Source organism: Artibeus jamaicensis, unplaced genomic scaffold (assembly GCF_021234435.1).
Source record: "Artibeus jamaicensis isolate MK-2021 breed Jamaican fruit bat unplaced genomic scaffold, CSHL_Jam_final contig_469, whole genome shotgun sequence".
In the NCBI taxonomy this organism is placed as follows: domain Eukaryota; kingdom Metazoa; phylum Chordata; class Mammalia; order Chiroptera; family Phyllostomidae; genus Artibeus; species Artibeus jamaicensis.
Window position 1 is genome coordinate 2,847,738 of NW_026521847.1, and position 19,577 is coordinate 2,867,314.

Consider the following 19,577-nt stretch of genomic DNA (forward strand, 5'->3'; position numbering starts at 1 on the left):
ATTCTTTTCAGCTCATTCTTGAAACTTTGCATTCCTTATTCCAGCTTTACAAGGGGGCAGGGGTCACTTTATGCACTTGATATTTATTTACCTTATTTAGAAAATGTTACATCATTGTTGTTTACTTTTGCCAAAGTGAATTCAGTAATCTAGTGAGAATTAGTTTGCCCAACTTTATTGTTTTAAATAATTGATAACTTAATGTATAATCCAATTAAAAAACAATGGAAAAATCCTCTTTCTTTGTATGCTAATGACCAGGGGAAAAAAAACCACACAGAACAGTTTTTTTTTTTAATTTTTAATTTTTTTCTCCCCAAACAGTTTTTTTTTAATGCCAGAATTATACCTTTGAAATACTGAATTGTTTTTCCTTTCTAATTAAATAGATAGCCAGATATGTGGTCATGGACATTATATCTTAAAGTCAGCTTTTGAAATAAGAAAACTAAATGTAAAAAGCCTAGTACAGTGTCAAGTAACATACATTAATATGGTCCAGTGTAGTATCTACTAAAAAGTTCATTTAACTTTATAGCTAAGTATGCAATGGAAGCTGCTTATGCCAAATTAGGAAAAGTTATGCAGCTAAGTCTGTGGCTGAAAGCTAAAAAGGTTGGAAAACTTATACATTGAGAGTTAATTAAAATGGATTTTTTTAAAACATTTTTTTAATTTATATTTAGAGAGAGGGGGGAAGGGAAGGAGAAAGAGTGGGAAAGAAGTTGTGTGGTTGCCTCTCATGAGTCCCCTGATGGGAACTGGCCTGCAACCCAGGCATGTGCCCTGACTAGGAATTGAACCTGCGACCCTTTGCTTCATAGGCCCATGCTCAATCCACTGAGCTACACCAGCCAGGGCAAAAATTGATTTTTAATGTCAGGTTTAGTCATCAACAAATTTATGGTAGTAGTCTTTAAATGAACTCCAAGTTGACTATTCCATATATGTATTCTCAGTGTGGGTTGTTTGATCTTACCAACTAGTGAATTGCTCATGTTAACTTTTAAAAATTGATTCTTTGTTGAGATAATTTTATATTAAATGAATTTGCAGGAAATAATGTAGAGGGGTCATGTATATCTTACCTAGTTGCTCCCAATGGTAACAACTTGAAAAACAGTATTACAAGTTGAGTAATGACATTGATATAGCCTATAGATATTATTCAAAATTTCCTGACTTTTTCTTGTGTGTGGTTCTGTGATTTTATTATATGTGTATGTTGGTGTGTCTACCACCATAGTCAAGATACATAACAGTTCATCTCTATACAAGTTCCTTTTTGATAACCACACCTCCACCCTCATCCCTAACTCCTGACAGTCACCAGCCTCCATCTCTGTTATGTTGTTATTTCAGCAGTGTCATAAATGGAAGCATATGGGCCTGAGCTGTTGTGGCTCAGTTGGTTGGGCATCGTCCTGCAAACCAGACGGTCATAGGTTCAATTCCCAGCTAGGGCACATGCCTGGGTTGCAGATTTGGTCCTCAGTCAGGGTGCATGTAAGAGGCAACCCATTTGTGTTTCTCTCCCTCTCTTTCTCCCTTCTTTCCCCTTTCTCTAGAATCAATCAAAGAAAAAAATTTAAGTGGAAGCATATGGTATGTAATCTTCTTGATAGGTTTGTATATCTTACCACAGTCCAGCAAAATCATGTGAACTTTTAAAATCCACTTATGTAAACAGCCACTTTCTATTTTATTCTTTAAAGGATTAAATGGTCTCAATATAATTTTTCCTGATTTGTTCAGGATTCACATTTATTAAAGACTAGACAATAAAAAGGGAACTAGACAATAAAAAGACTAGACAATAAAAAAATGAATGTTGATCATTTTGTTATTGACCTTGTATACCACTCATACAGATCTCTTCAAAGTTCAAATTAGGTATCAGATCTCTTTTAGGGTACATTATGCATGCCAGGACCTAGTGGTCTGGAGATATATAATCTAAAACAGGTTACCCAGGCCAAAGTTCTGACCTTGAAGGCTAGGTTTGTGTTATTGACAGTGATGATCTTGAAATTATTTATTTATTATTTAAAGATTTAAAAAATTTATTTTTAGAGGGAAATGGAGGGAGAAGGCGAGAGAAAAGAATATTGATGTGTGAGGGGTACATGGAACAGTTGCCTCTTGCACACCCCCAACCAGGGAGTTGGCTTGCAATCCAGTCATACGTCCTCACCGGGAATAGAACCTGAACCTGTGACCTTTTGGTTCACAGGCTGGCACTCAATCCACTGAGCCACACCAGCCAAGGCCCATTTATTATTTTTAAAAGCCCTACAGTAATTGTACTTTATATCCTAGCTATTTAATGCATCAATAATTTGCTTTTAGCTAGAATTCTTGCATCTCACTTGGGAAAATAAGCTTTGTTGTGCTGATCAGAAGTTCTGATAGTGATAGATGTGGGAAGAATTGCTGTATGTGATAATCAGGCTAGACTCTGGTGCCATACTGGACAGATGCTGTATTGTGAATTTCTTTGGCTATAGATACACAGTGGCAGCAGGAATTAAGTGATCATAAGTGGAAGGTGCATGGATAGGTAACCCTGGTTTTCACCTAATGGTTTGTTAACATTAAGCTATTGTTTTTACTTTTGACAGATTAAGAGGAAGAAAATACTTTTTAACATTATGACCCAGTGTACATGCATGTACAACTGTAATAGAAGTTTCACAAAAGCATTTCTTCCCTTTAAAATGTGTAATTTAGTCCTGTGTATTCTGCTTTTGTATTACTAGTAATGCTGGTTGTTAGCCACATTGATTTCAGGAACCATCCACACAGGGTGTGACTTCTCTTTACAGAAAAACTACTACAGGCCCATTGATGACCTTCCAGGTCATAGGATTTTTTTGATGCAGAGCTTTTAGTTCTAGACCTCCTGAAGCATAGTTTAAAGATCTTTTTATTTAATTATGTGAAGCATTTGGTGCTTTATACTGAATTCATTTTGGATTGAATTTGTGGAATTAGTTAAGCTTTATTTTAGCAAAGTCATTTTCCTGTAAAAATGTATCTTTCATCTGTGTTTTATTTGGAAAACAGTTGTGATGGTTGATAGAGTCAGAAATGTTTGGTTAGGGAAGATGATTTCAGATTATTTGCTTAAAATTATGCTGGCTGGCCATGGTATGCCTAGTGGATAAGAGAATGTCACTTATTTTGTTTCTTTTCTGACAGTGTCATTTCCTCCCTGCTTTTCCATCCTACTCTAAATTTAAACTACTCAAGGCTGAGTGAGTTATGTTTTAAGCCTCAGCTGTGTTGTATCTCTATTGCCTATAATAGTTTCTGGCAGATAAGCATTGTAGATTCTTTCTGTAGTAGTAGATTCTCATACTGCTTTCTTTCTGATCTCTAGTGATAAACTCATCAGTCTTTTGAGAACACTGTGTGGTTGGTGTCCACGGTCTGTGCCTGTCTGTCTTTAGTGCCTGTCAAGTACTTTAGTGCTACTGATGAATTGCATTTCTTGTGCCACAGGGATTTTTCACATTTCAGCGATTCCTTACGTGTGTGTACTAATAGCTAGTATAACTGCCTTAGCGATTTTGGTGGTGCCTACTCATCAATTACATATTAATAAATCATTCCATATAATCTCCCATTTTAGTCTTACCGCTTATGAATTTTTCCTGTTCATTTTACTGTTCATTGTTGCTCCAGTTTTTGAGGTTTTGTTAGTGCTTGTACAGTTTTTTTTAAATTAGAGGTTTAGGTTCAATAAAATGAATTATTATTTAATAGAACAATTCTACAATGTGAAATTTGTAATGACTTTGTAAAGAAAAGCATTTATAGTTTTTTCTATCCACTGTGTTCAGATATAGTTTTGATAATATCACATGACTAAGATTATAATAAATAATTGTTTTTGTAATAGTTGGGACAAGAAGCAGACATAATGATAGATAGTATGGACTTGTGCACACAAACATTTGAGAACTAAGTCTGGGCGTTCTGTTTTGTTAAACAGGTTACTGTAGTTACTACATTGGCTAAAGGGGTAATAATATATTTCATGCAAAATAATGCATTTAAGAAAAAGGATATTGGGAGTTATCTACATTAACTTCATTATCCAGGTTGAGGAAACATCCAGAGTAGTTTAGTGGCTTGCCTAATTAGGGGGAGAAGTTGAAATGATTTGGTTTATTGTTAAATGTCTAATGAAAATTTCATTTTAAAACTGTGAAAAGGTCTCAGTGATGGTGCCTCTCCAGCCCCTCCCCTATTTGCCTTCCCCACATATGCACAAAACACAGCCCATTCAACCCAAGCTCTTATAAATTGTGGTTTTTCCTTCCATCAGGCTGAATTTTATAGCAAATGCTTAGTAGCAGCACTTACTCTATGAATTGGCCTTTTTCAAATGTGTAACTAGTCTCTGCCATTAAATCTAATAGTTAGTTTTGTAAACAGGATTGACTAAAAGCTATAAATGGAGTATATTATGAAAAAGAAGTGTAAAAATGTTCATTTGAAATGTTCAGCGTTGATATTTGTAGTGAAAGTACTTTTTGTCTCCCCCAGTGACTTAGAACATCACTATGGCTACAGAAATTGGTTCTCCTCCTCGTTTTTTCCATATGCCAAGGTTCCAACACCAGGCACCTCGACAACTGTTTTATAAGCGACCTGATTTTGCACAGCAGCAAGCAATGCAACAACTTACCTTTGATGGAAAACGAATGAGAAAAGCAGTAAACCGAAAAACTATAGACTATAATCCATCTGTAATTAAGTATTTGGAGGTGAGTACAGGTCATGTGCTTCAGATGCCAGACTTTATTTTATTTTATTTTTTAAAAAGAAAATTTTAAAAATGAAGGGTAATAAGTATACTTGTATTTCATGAATTAGTGAGATTTTAAGTGAAGCAAGCCACTAGTACTGTTTAAAAACTATATCTGCATGAATTATCTTCACAAAAATTATTAAAGTTAGATCCCAACATAGGAATTAGTATGTTGCATGCACATAGGAGAAAAAGATTCAGAGGTAAAGACAGATTTAGATTTTTCTATATATTTCCTTTGGGAAACTAGACTAGAAGAGTTTGAGAGGAATTAAGAAAACCAAGGGCAAGATGTGAAGAATTGTTTTTGTTCTGAGGATTTGAAGGAATTGGGAATATCTCTTTATTCCTTATTTTTTAAGCCCTATAATTAAGGGATATATGGTCCATGAGAATGTGTTAGAGTTAGGAGCATCTTGAATGATTGGTGGAAGTTACTATAAGGAGAGGAGGGAAATTCTAAACAATGTCAGTAGGATAAAATACCAACTATTATGTATGTTTTCAAACATAATGAGAAAAGTGTAATCCTGTTTTCCCCCATTTAATAATAGCTTACATTTTGTTAATTTAGTTTTATATTGAGTGCAGTTAGATTATATATTAGTTGATTAATTAATTGATCTATTTTTAACAGAATAGAATATGGCAAAGAGACCAGAGAGATATGCGGGCAATTCAGCCTGATGCAGGTTATTATAATGATGTAAGTATAAAATATTATACTAGCTTAATATAAATTTTTCATTGGGCATTTGAACATAAAAACATGTGGTCTCAAATTCAAACACGGACTTTCTCTTTACATTTTTGTAATAAAAACAAAACATTCCTAAAGGGATATTAGACATACCTGTGTCAACCATGAGTTTTTTTTTATCTCAACTTAAATTTTCTTTTTAATCTAATTATAGATGAAAGTAGTGTTCAACATAAGACTGCACTGCCTCAAAGTCTGTGTAATAGGAAAGTTAATTTTAAATTTGGCTTATTGTTGACTTTGAGAAATAGTTAGGGAAATCTTATACTTGATTTTGTTGTTTGTTTAGTAATAATTGGCATTTAGCTTTCCTGCATTTCAGTTTTCTTCATTTAATTAATATAGAATACTTATAATCTGTTGCTACAGATTTTTAAAATATTTATTTATTTATTTATTTATTTATTTATTTATTTATTTGAGAGAGGGGGAGGGAGGGAAGGAGAGGGAGAGAAACATCAATTGGCAGCCTCTCACATGCCTCCAATAGGGGACCTGGCCCACAACCCAGGCATGTGTCCCAACTGGGAATTGAGCCAGTGACCTTTTATTTCTCAGGTTGGCACTCAATCCACTGAGCCACACTAGCCAGGGTTATTTTTACAGTTTTTTGCAAGTCTTGTATATTCATTAATTTGTATTTAAATATTAAAATAATCAGTTCACATGCCCCTGGTTTATGTCTTATGCATAATCAACCCAATTTTCCTTTCTTTTTTTAATAGCTGGTCCCACCTATAGGGATGTTGAATAATCCTATGAATGCAGTAACAACAAAATTTGTTCGAACATCAACAAATAAAGTAAAGTGTCCAGTATTTGTTGTTAGGGTAAGTATTCTGTTGGGTATGTTTGGAAAAATTAATCCTGAGTTAGTCTGCAAATATATTTAACAGGACAAAGGAAATTAAACATTATTTTAAATGTACATCTGGGATGAAAATTAGTATATTGCTAATAATTTTATTTTGTAATAGCCAATTGTTTATCTGCTTTATCCACATTTAGTAAGGTATTACATTTATTTAATTTTTTAAAAGATTTCATTTGTTTTTAGAGAGAGGAGAAGGGAGGGAGAAAGAGAGAAACATCAGTGTTTGGTTGTCTCCTGCATGTCCCCTACTGGGGTCGTGGCCTCCAACCCAGGCATGGCCCTGACTGGGAATTGAAGCAGCAACCCTTTGGTTTGCAGGCCAGCACTCAATCCACTGAGCCACACCAGCCAGGGCAGGTATTACTTGTAGATCATTTTCCTTTTATTGCAATTCCTATAGAATATTTTTGAGCTGGCCATAAATATATATTGCAGCAGGTCGCAGATTTGCTCTTGAATGGGATTGCTTTTGTTGTTTAGAAAGCAGCATCTAAAGGTGAACGAAAACTCTTGGGTGTTACTAGGAGGGAAAATACTTGAGAAAAGTTAAAGACAAATGGTAGACCATAATTGTCAGCTCCATGAAGGTACATAGTAGGTACTCAATACATTTTCACTGGAATTTTAAAATATAATTTAAAAATAAATAGTACATTTATGTGGTTCAAAATAGTGAAAATTGAAGAGGTTTTCAATAAAAATGTTTTCCTATATCTATCTGCCAGACTAGTTAATAGTCCAAGTTGAGCAAATAAAAGACTGTCTGTCATAGCAAATATGTAGCAAATAAGCAAAATAAGTAAGTCTTCTGATATTAGGGAGGTGTGATAAACAGCATGGAGAACTGAGAGGAGCTGGAAGAGATGCTGGTTTGAGCTCCATAAAAATGTTGCAGTCAGTCTAATTCTCCTATTTGCTTTTGAAGCCTATTGCAGTAGAAATGTCACTAAGGAAACACTTATTTAAATGGTTTTTGTGTTAGTAGAGCCAACCAACATGTAGGATAACTTTGCTTGGGAATTTGGGGAAAGTTCCCAAATCACGCATCCCAGTGATGTGCAACTAATTTTAATATCATCTTAGCATAACACAAAACTTTTTTGAAATGAATAAAATGTGAGCTTTCACTATCTTGTATTCTGCTTGATGGGTGAATTTCTCATTTGGGCTTAATCTATAAGAAGTAAGGAGACATTTGCACATAGTGGCATAGTCCGTATTACAAGGTATTAAGACACAGAAGTGTGTCTGTAGTGAAGTTGCCTGTTGTATTTACTGGGTTGCGATTAATAACGGATAACAGAAACTAGGAACGTAGGACAATTTTATTCATAATAATCCAAATCATAATCTGTAGGCAAGCAATAAAAATTCAGATTGTCATACATATCTTCATAATTTACCAAATAGTCTTCATTTTATGTATCTCACCCCACTGTTCCTATGAATACACTTGTGCTTTTCAACTCTGTATCAGTTTTAATTGATTTAGTTTAAAGATTTTATTTTGTTAGTACATTTAGGTGAAAGTCAATATCATCTACTTAATGTAAATAATTCTAAGTGTTTTAAAAATTAAGGTTGAGAATCTGTAGCCTTGTATTAACCTGTCTTTTTTTTCTTCCCCAGTGGACTCCAGAAGGAAGACGATTGGTCACTGGAGCTTCTAGTGGAGAGTTCACCTTGTGGAATGGACTCACTTTCAATTTTGAAACAATATTACAGGTAACAGTAATCATCAGATGGTAGCATTGTTCTGCAATACTATGAAGAATTTGAGATATTGTAACTTTATTGGCATTTTAAATTTACAGTTGGGCAGATTATTGTGGATTAATATATGCTCCTATAAGGCCTCCTGTCATATATTCTTGTATGTAATGTTTACAAATGTTTATTTTCACAGGCTCATGATAGCCCAGTGAGGGCCATGACTTGGTCACATAATGACATGTGGATGTTGACAGCAGACCATGGAGGATACGTGAAATATTGGCAGTCGAACATGAACAACGTCAAGATGTTCCAGGCACATAAGGAGGCGATTAGAGAGGCCAGGTTTATACACAATATACCATTTCCTGTAGTCCCTACTGTCATGGTTAAATCATTCTCTAAGTGTATTTTGGGTGCAGAGGTGCATGGGCTCTGTGAGATTCTGGGAAGCTTTCTGCACCCTATAAACACAATATTTTCCTTTGTTTTCACACATTCACCATTTCGCTGGCGCCTTTCTGAAGTAGTGTTGTCCTGGTATCTGCCTTTACGAAATGTTAGAGTTGTATTGTCTGCTGCATTTTGCACGGATTTTCTCTTTTCCTTTATGGTTAATAATGTGTATACGTTACTCCTTTTTATTACCTACTGTGTAAGACACAAATATTTCATTCCAAATAAAGAATTCAGTCTTTAATTATACAGCTGAATAAAATCTAAAGCCTACAGAAAACACTTTCAGAGTTCACACAAAATACAAGAAAAAAAAGGGCTTAAGTGAAGACCTGGTTGGCTTGGTTATGCCATGACTTCAAAGGAACGTGCACTAGGTCTAAAAACTCCGACAAGTAACTCTGGATATGGCAAACATTAATGGATTAATGAATGGGTTCTTCAAGCTTTGAAACTGTAAGCGGATCATTTTCAAGAAGACTCTAGGACTTACCTTCCAATTCACTCTTGATACCATCAGTTATCAAATGTGTAATAAGTGCAGTGTAAAATATTTTCAGCAAGTTGTATATATTTGTACATATCAATGAGATATGTACAGTAAAACTGGAAAAAGAAAGTTTCAAAAACCAGCCTGAAGAGTTGCTGCAGCCTCAGAATAAAGCTAAACAGCATTCTCTATGGCTGTGCCGCCCATGTCGGGTAAGAGGTTGACATCTCTATAGAAACATTCACTGCAGTCACCATTTCTACTTTCAGATCTGAACAAAAATTGGTGGATAAAAATGTTTCTGCAAAGACTTGCTGTAGAGTCCTGCCCATACATTGAGTTTCCACAGTTGGTTATTTATTAGTCATAGGATTCAAAGGTTCAAAAGAGTTCTTAGAGATCAGTGAGAAACTTGATGGTCTGTCACTACAGGGATCAAAAAATGGTTCTCTTCTTTGTAGCAGGTCTTAAGCTTTAAATACAAGTCTGAATGTCCCTATGTTAACGTTTTCATTAAAAGGTGCAACATTCATAAGATAACTTGCCAGGAAGAAGATGTGAAGGATTCCATAGACCTTTGAAATAAATGAGAAACATCATATGTGGGAACGTTTAGCAACCAGTTGTTAATAGCCTGCCCAATTTTTTCAATTTATTGTTTCATGAAGTGTCTGAAATAGAAGCGAATCCTCACTTTTTGAGCAGTATTCCTATGTAATTTAAAAGACTGTTTACAGGAATATTGCAAAAACAATTTATTTAGTTTGTACGCTTAAATTACCTCCGTGTTTTCTGTTGGTACAACAGGAAATTATTTACTGTGGGGAGCATGAGTAGCATTAGTAGTAATACACTTGTTAAAGTACTCTGAATATTGATGATTGAAAACTAAGAAGCAACTACTTCATTAAATTCTTTTGATGAGATGTGATGGTTAGCTGACAACGTTCTCTTTAAAGTGTCTTCTCGGGTGGATACTTCCCTCTTCTAATTGTAACGCGGCATAGTGTTTTTATTTTTCCCTTTTTGAGAAGCACAGATAATCTGTTAAATGCTGACTTCTTTCCCCTGCTGTGTGTCTTCATGTAACAGTTTCTCACCCACGGATAATAAATTTGCTACATGCTCTGATGACGGCACTGTTAGAATCTGGGACTTTCTTCGTTGCCATGAGGAAAGAATTCTCCGAGGTATGTGTACTCAAAGTACTCATTGGACTATTTAAATAGGAAGGCATTCGTGGTTAAATCACAATACCACAATATCAGCTTGGATCTCTATTCAGTTTTCTCACACTGATCTCTATTCAGTCTTAGGCTCTTTAAAGATCTCTCTCTGGATCACAATAATTTTTTAGATTTCTTTTAATTCTTTGAGGTACAGGTGTTTCCCTTCTTCAGTCCCTTTCCTCCAGTTACTCACTTATCTTTATGCATCTCTTAGGGCTATATTCCTTTTCCTGTCTAGTATCCAGATACCTTTTTTCCAACCTACTGACACTATAATTTTATTTAGATAGCTCACATTCTCCCAACAGTCTTTTTACAACACAAATTAACTAAGGTATCAATAGCTGTCCTTCTAACTATTGCTGTTTCTGAAAGTTGGTGGTGTTCTGTTGTATCACATTATATCACATGGCCTGTGTTACTAAATTTTGGAGGGGTTCCTTGTTTACTTTTATTGATTCTTTGTTAACTGTCATCTGTTAATCCATTTACAAAAGAAATCTGTATTTCTACTTGGATTAGCTTAGTTTTAGACTTTATAATGTGGCTAATGTGGCACTTTTGAAATACAGTATATCAACACCAATTATGTGAATTCAGTGGTGTTAGAAGTAGGAAATTCACTTTGTGTTTAAATGTGCAATACAAACATTTAAATGCAAATGTTTACATTTCTAATGACATCTCATTAGCTTATTATAAATTAGGAAGGTAGTTTTCTCAAGTGCTTAATTTGACCCTGTACTTAATTTAACCAGGAGTGCATTCTACTTCATACTTTTGATTTCAGTATGCCGTAAAAGTAACAGTTTCTGTGGCTGTATGGGTGCCACAGATACTGGGTGTCAAGAAATTATTATTCAGATATTTCCCTTTCTGTTCAAAAGTCAGTAGAATTAGATGTTTTGGTTGAATTATAAGTTTCTTAAAACTTTTCAGAGCTTTATTTCCAGCGTACAGTGACTATATTTTCTAAGAAAATAAATGCTCTTGATATTTAATCCATATTTCAGACCAGTACTTTTAAAAATCATATTTGCTTAAACATTCCTGGCTTCGTACATCTTACGTGGGTTCATCCATAGTTTTGTATGGTGATAACGGATGTAAGGATATTTAGTACCTATCATAATGAAGGAGTACACTCACTAACAAGGTCATACTATTCTACAACTTGAACTAGATGTAGTCTCTGAAGTCCTCAAGTATGAGTTGTTTTATAGGTAAGAACCATTACCTAGAAGGCTTAAGTGACATGGACACAGTCAGGACCAGAATCTTAACACTTGACTCTTAGTCCAGTGCTACACTGGTATTGCATCTTTCTTCACTATTAGTAGAAGTCTTAGCTGTTAAACAGAAATGAGATAAACAGCTTTCTTTAATCTTTGAAAATTCTAAGAAATGTAGTAGAAACAAATAATTTTATTTATTAAAAGCAACTCTAAACTATCAAAAACAATTTTACAGTAGACTAGGACTATAATAACTGAAGTCAGATATAAAACTATTATGCATCTTGGATTTAAAAAGGAGAACAGCTCTGGTTGTTGTGGCTCAGTGGATTGAGCCCTGGCCTGCGAACTGAAAGGTCGCTGGTTAAATTCCCAGTCAGGGCACTGGCCAGGTCCCCAGTTGAAGGCATGCGAGAGGCAACTGATCACAGATCTCTTGCACACTGATGTTTCTCTTCCTCCCTTTTCTTCTTCCTAAAGTAAATAAATAAAATCGTTAAAAAAAAGAAGAAAGCCTATTATAACATGTTTTAATCTCAAATTCTAATGACTTTTCAATTTTTGTAATGAAATTGTTTATACATAGTGCTTAAGAATTTTTCCTCTAAAATTTATAGTGTATGTGAGATAGTAAGTAGCAGTTAACATATTTTCAGATTTGAATCCAGGTGGATTTGGATATAGTTAAATGGATGGTGACTCATTGCCTGTTCTTTTATCTTTAGAGGGGAAGGGAAGGAGAGAGCAAGAGAAACATCAATGTATGGTTGCCTTTCATTTTTTTTTTTTTTAATTTTTATTTATTTATCTTTAGAGGGGAAGGGAAGGAGAGAGCGAGAGAAACATCAATGTATGGTTGCCTTTCATGCGTCCCCTGCTGGGAATTGGCCTGCAGGGAACTGGCCTGCAACCCAGGAATGTGCCCTGACTGGGAATGGAACCGCGATTGTCTGGTTCGCAGGCCCACGCTCAATCCACTGAGCTACACCAGCCAGGGTTTCATCGCCTGTTCTTTTGATGGCTTAAAAAAATACACCAATGTCTGTATTGATTTGTGGGTTGAATTTTATTTTTTCTCTAAAGATTTTATTTTTAGAGAGAGGGAAAGGGAGGGAGAAAGGGAAAGAAACATTAATGCAAGGGAGAAACATTTATGGATTGCTTTTCATACATACCCCTACCAGGGACCAAACCCATGGGAATTGCCCTGACCAGGAATCAAACCAGGGACCTTTTGCTTTGTGTGAGGACACCCAACCAACTGAGCCACACCTGTCAGGGTGAATTTTGTTTTTTATGTGGGGGCTCTTTTTATTTTAAGTTTTTCCTATGGAAATTTCAAACATGCTCAAAAGTATCATGCATCTGTTTGTACTTAAAGGATTTATGTTATAGCTTATTTGTGTTTTTCCTTTTTTAAAAGAATATTTTACTTGCTTTATAGTTGATGGTTTTTTTCTTAATATCTCAATGAGTATATGGGATAAATACGACTGTTTTAAACCAAGTTAATTATACCACTCAAGTAGTAGTTTTAATAGCAGGTCTGGTGTAATGGGTTAGTTATTAGATTCCAATACCCATTTTCTGTCATTCCTTGTTTTTTTTAAATTTTCTGAATTTGAGAAGATTATAAAATAATGAAACCAATGCTATTATAATTGTCCTCTTTCACTTGGTTGGTTGGGGATCAGGGGATGATGGAACTCTAGTTCCTTAAGTCAAACAAATAGGGACAGGACCTTCCAACTTCTAAAAGTTGCCCTATGTATAGATGACATGTTCTTGTATCCCATACACACTGTACAACATTGGGCAGGTAAGCATATGCCTATGGCATGTTAGTGTTGTATCTATCAGACCATCATTTGGGATTAAGTATTTAAAAAATCCAAGAACATTTTAATTGAAGGGGAGGTTCATGATCATTCAGTCTAACTCTTTATTAAATACTTTCCTTTTCTGCATCATTCCTAAAAGCAATCTTGTGTTCAGACATTTTTAGTAATAATTACATAGCTCTGATTTTCAGAGAGTTTTGTTATATCAGAAATCTGCATCCTTACAGCTTATCCTGCCTCGGAAACATGAAAAATTAAGTCTGCTCTGCTCCACATGGCACTCTTTGGGGTATTTGAAGACAGCTGTCATGTCTTCTTAATGTAGTCTTCAGCCTTAAATGTGCAGAATCCCTGTGTATGCAGAAGCCATGATACTGTGCTACCCAGTGCAGTCCTTTCTGAGATTGTTCTTAGGATTCTTGGAAAGGAAGAAATTCCGTAAGAAAGAGTAATCAGTATTTTTAAGGTTATAATGAGCATAAGTCTATTGTCAGAAAACTTGCTATTCAAAAGGTCAAGATTGGTCCATATGCTGGAAAAACATAGGCACTTGGAAAATTGAATATAGTGTAACATTGAGAAGTACCATGAATATGTCTACCCATATGCAAGTCAGCATCATATATACACATTTATCCTTTTCTAGTATGAATTACAGCACTCGGTTTATAGATTGGGATTAAAATAACATTTAAGCAGCAGGAATGTATAAGCTTCTAGATTACTGATGTTTACACATTTGACTCTAAGTGAAATAAACCCATTAAAATTGATTAATTTAGTTAGCATATACTATACACACTTTCGTAGGTAGGTTTTTGTATATTTAAAACAAGTTATAAGCCCTGTCATGCTTCTTAAAGTTCAAGGGAAAAGTAACATTTTTAGAAGTTCAAGATGTTGGATAGTATGGGAGAAGAATCATGATAGTGTTAGACGTATAGTTTGTTAGTGAAGAGTTAGAAGCAGGTTACTTAATGACCAGCTAAAATGTAAATGAGAAGGGTTGAAAATATGGAGTCAGCAAGAAGTGAATTTTAGTGAGAAGCATAATATTCTTTAAAGGAATTCAGGCTGCAAGTTCCTCATGCTTGAATTTTGTTTTACCTTCCTGATTTTAACAATAATAGCTGACACATTATAATTACTATGTATCAGTCCTGTTCTAAGTATTTCATTTAGTTTTCCTAATAACCCTGTGAGACAGATACTTTCATCCACAGTTTACAAATGAGTAAACAAGGTAGGAAAAGTCAAGTACCCAAGGTCATATTTGAACCTAGGTTGTTTGGTTCTAGAGTTCATACTATGTTTAACTGCCTCTTTTATGTTTTAAAAGTAACATCAGCAATAATGTTTTCCTGAGCTGTGATGACAGAATTGTAGAGGTTTTTTTTGTTGTTGTTTTTTAAAAGGAGAGGGATGTGGGTAGAAGGAACTCATTTAGGTAACTCAAGTTCATTTTTCCATTCTTTTTAACCCAAAAATTTAAACACAATGAACAGTTCAAACTGCAAATGGGTTATCAGGTACATACTAGGTTATATAACTAGAACATGGACATAAGGAGTTATACTGAGACTTATTCAGGAGATGATACCTGTTTTCACTTTTTAAATACATCACTCATGGAGAGGAAATGAACCCCTGAGTACACACAGCTTGAGAAAAAGAATATTATTAATACTTTTGAAAAGTCCCATGTATTCCTTCCTGTTTGCATTTGACTGATTTTTAATAAATGAGATAAACCCCTCCGCAAAGGTTTTGTGGTTTAGCAGTGTGTTTTTGAACTGTATGAAGAAGATGTGTATAAAGTCTGAGTGTTTCAAAAGTCTGTAATACTTTTTATTGGAAATTCAGTTGTTAAAGTAAAATTGACAAACCACGTAGTTTATGATTTAAAGGACATTAGTTTTTTTATTTTAAGATTTTATTTATTCATTTTTTAGACAGAGGAGAAGGGAAGGGAGAAGGAGAGGGAGGGAAACATAAGTGTGTGGTTGCCTCTTATGCACCCCCAGCTGGAATCCTGGCCCATAACCCAGGCGTGTGCTCTGACTGGAAATGGACCCGTGACCTGGTGACCGGTTCGCAGGCCTGTGCTCACAGAATCCTGTGTGTTTTTTCCAAGATTAAAAACAGAAGCACCCATCTTTGTTTAAAATAGCCTGTAGCAGAAAAACTTCTTCCACTAACATAGTATGCTTTAATATTAAAGCACTTCAGGCATATCTTATTTAATTATCCATCAACAATGTGGACCCATGTTACATGGGGACACCTTTTTTCTCTATCTGGGTTTGCTTATTTTGGGGAAGAATTTATTTAAGGCTCTTGTCTCTCTGCTTTCTTAAAAGACTGGATCATTGTAGGTTTTCCTATGTAAATAATTATCTGAGTATAATATGAAAGGGGAAAAGATTTAATACTTACTTCTAAAGCACACTACTTAAATTAGTGTAGTAAGGCCCTATTCATTTACATTCAAACTTTTACAGAAATTATTTTAGATTTTTATATTTGGCTTTGTTACTTCTATCTCGATATTTACATCTTGAAGATCTCTATCTTGTTTTAAACATTGCACATAATATGGCAAAAACTTGTTGAAAAGAAATCTGTGGCTTTCTTGGAATGGCAGTGCTGTGTGTTGCTGCCATCATATTCAGTGTTCTAACTGAGTTGAGAGGGATTCCCAGACACTCCTGTACGTAAACATTCCAGTTTTTTGACAGTAACAAATTACTATGATTTACAATGTGGGCAGCCAGCTTTCAGACAGAACCTTTGAATCTTTGTGTTTATTAAATATGCTATAATTTTCTACTTTAGTTAACTTTGAGTGATGAGACTTAAACAATTTAGTCATCCTGCTATATTGTAGGGCTTCCTAGCTAATTAGATTTTTGATAGTTTTTACAGTTAAAATTCAGAGATTTGGAAAGAGTTGATAAAATTAGCTAAATATATAATAGGCTTTTGACTTGTTAGTAGGTGTGTCCTTTAATAAAAATATATGATTAGAATATGGTGTCATAAAAAATAGTTATTTGTAGTGATTAAGTACTGCAACAGATGCTTTTTTCCCCCATTCACTTGTTCTTTTACTCACCTTGTTATGTATAGCAGAAAACCGTTGTTTGATTTAAATCATATTTCAGGAATTTTGAGTAGTATGTATAGTACTACTGATCAGTTTAGTTTAAAGAGACCAGAATAAGAATTTCTGTTTAAAAGAGGTGATAGTTTCTAGGTCACTTACTCTTTTTTACAGATTGTTTCATAACATAGTCTTAATTTTTCCACAGTGCACTGTTAAAGTCTCTCAAGGCCATTCCATTGAGGCCTCTTTGTGTTTTTTCCCCTTGAATATATTTTAATAAAATTCTCTTTGAGAGAACTTGGCTTTTTACATGGTTTTAGAATAGCTAGTTATTTGGATTAGCACAGTGAATTATATCTATGTTAACTTGCTAATGTTTTTACATATTATGGTCGGTCTCTAGGGAACACCAGGAAGAAAGGCTGTGGTATCTTTGAGCAAGTGGTAGGTAAGGGCTTCTCTACAGCCCAGTGTCCAGCTTTGTTATAGCCACCACGCCCCCCACCAACTGGTATATGCCTCTTGTCTGTAGTTCTTCTGGCAAAAGTACTGATGTTATGTAGAGATCCATTGTAAAATACATAGCTTAAAAAGTGTCTGAGTTGTTGCTTTTTTTCAGGCTATGTACATATTTTCTTCCTTTTTAAATTATTCCAGTGTTGAATCTTGAGCATTCTCTACACCTAACATTACCATCTTCCTTTGCCTGTCACAGGTTGTGGGAGCCCCTATTCAGTTTCCAGGTTTGTTTTGTCAAAGATGACAATTATAAGTGTTCTACCACATTAAAACAGTTAGGAAATACTAAGGGAAGTCAACATGAGTACAGAACCAAGGAGTGCAAGGGTGAGTTCTAGAAACTCCATACCAGAGTTAAATCTCCAACAGAAAATTTTTATGTAGCATTAAATAAAAGTAATTTGTGATACCAGGAGTCATCAAAAGATTGAGTAGTAGTTTGTGTTCCTGTGAAGCCCAGTGACTGCTTTTTCTAATAAATATTAATTAGCCTCCACTTTCCTGAAATGAATTTCATTGGTAATGACCACTGCACATAAAACTTTTTTGAAGGGGGACTGTGCATGGATGCATGCATGCACACACACACACAGGCTCTGAGAAGAAAAATCTTTACAAGTAAAGTGCTCATTAAATGACATTATGGCTTCCATTTGAGAACCAGTGCAAAAGCAACATTAGCATAAAGCAACCCTATTTTTATAGCATTAGTGGATGGGGTCAGGCTATTGTAGACAGCCCATAGGTATTCTTTTGGACTAATCTGTGGATCAGGGTAGAGGATCATAGCTGCAGGATTGAAAGGTCATTTCCAAAAAGTAAGTTTTCATTAGATGTTTGTTACCTGTGAGGCAAGTATTCAAATCTTTTCTTGGTCTCAGTCCCTTTTAACTTAAAAAAAAAATTAATCTAAAGAAGGCTTACCATGCAGGTTTATAGGTGATTCAAACTACAAGTTCTTCAGATATCAGGATTCAAGAAGACACTGTGATGTTAAACTTTATGGTGGCATTTAATTATTGATGATTAGGATAGGAAAAGGTCTGGAAATCACTAGAAGAGTAAAGGGAAGTTTAATACTCAGTTTGGATAACAGAGACTTAAGAGTCATTTACAAATATTTAAAAGACTTTATATGAAAGAATTGGATCGAATGTATTTAGGGATGGGGAGGATGTAGGACTTCATACTTGGATTAAACTATGGAAATTTGTTTTTGTAGAGAGACTAGCACTGTTAGGCTTGCTTTGCTGAAGTTGTGTCATGGTTAGCTTGCCAGCTGTTAGGGAGACTAGAGGACATTCCCTTTCCAGAGGAATGGTTTGATTTCCTGTTTTAAGGAAGACTCAAAAGTCTGAAAGTGGACAACACATTGGATACAAAGGGTTATTAAGTAGATAGGATATGTCCCAGGAGGACATACTGCCAACTCTGCGCCAGAATTGTTTTTGTTGAGACATGATATCATTTATTACTGTTACTTGAAGTAGCCTTAAAACCACCTAAATATTTTAAAATATTTGTTCATACTTTAAATTATATATATTCATATATATGAAGTGTACAAATCTCAAGTGTACAGTATGAGGTCATTTTTTACATATTTACACACTGTTGTAACTACTTTCCAGATCAAGGTATAGAATGTTTTCAACACTCAAAAGATTTCTTCATGCTTTTTTCCACCTAAGTCTTTATTTGGTAGGTTAAACTTTCAAAGGTATTTTCATTAAATTTCCTTAGAAAATAAACTTGGAGGAGAGTAATACTCTTCTCCAAATTTATTTTGCCATTTTATGGTTTCTGTGATCTTTCTCTTGTGTAGTGCGGCTGTCTTAATTTCCTTTTTTTGATTTGTCACTGTGTTCTTTGGGAAATTTTTTTTTTTTTTTCCTGATTAGCTTCATTTCCCGCTACTAAAAGTAATACAACCAGTCAGTATATCAAGAGTATCGTATATTATTATAATCACAGGTTCTGGAATGTGAATTTTAGTCACAGTTTTATCCCTTATCTTTTAGTCACAGTTTTATCCCTTTAGTCACAGTTTTATCCCTGTGACATGGAAACCAGTCATGTTTTTGTGTCTATGGTCTCATTTATAGAGTGGCGATTAATAATTAGTCCTGACTTTACTGAGTTGTGAGAATTAAATGGGTTAATACATGAGAAGGATTGAACTGGTGCCTTAGAGAACATTCAGCGTTATGTCATTTGCAAAGATAATTTCAGAGCTGCTTTCATACCTCTGCCTATCTAAGATGAAAATGGTTATTTTAGAAGTATATTTTGCTCTCTTCATTTAAATAGTTTTTAGCCATTGCCATTACTTACTATAGTAGTAAGGTTTTTATTTACAGGTAGTCCACCAATATCGTGGACCTTAAATATGACCACCAATTTAAACAAACTTGTCATTGTTTTCTAATGTTTTTACATGTAAAATATTTAGCACTTAAAATTGGCCTTTTTAAGTGTACAGTATGAGGTCATTTGGAATCATTTAAGGATTCTATCCTTAAATTCTTTAGATTT

At 34.7% G+C, this 19,577-nt stretch overlaps 1 protein-coding gene across 10 annotated transcripts in view; it reads left to right on the forward strand.

Annotated features, from left to right (window-relative positions):
* The window catches only part of WDR33 (WD repeat domain 33), a 104,482-nt gene that overhangs the window by 38,457 nt on the left and 46,448 nt on the right, over positions 1-19,577 (forward strand). For 9 of the 10 annotated variants that reach the window (XM_037125639.2, XM_037125643.2, XM_037125642.2 and 6 more), the window contains exons 2-7: positions 4,555-4,775; positions 5,457-5,525; positions 6,305-6,409; positions 8,083-8,178; positions 8,360-8,511; positions 10,205-10,302. In XM_037125639.2, coding sequence (XP_036981534.1) covers positions 4,572-4,775; positions 5,457-5,525; positions 6,305-6,409; positions 8,083-8,178; positions 8,360-8,511; positions 10,205-10,302 — 724 coding nt within the window. In that variant the 5' untranslated portion in view covers positions 4,555-4,571. Of the gene's footprint in view, positions 1-4,554; positions 4,776-5,456; positions 5,526-6,304; positions 6,410-8,082; positions 8,179-8,359; positions 8,512-10,204; positions 10,303-12,760; positions 19,534-19,577 lie in introns of those variants that run through there. The other variant, XM_053667391.1, reaches the window with a different exon arrangement.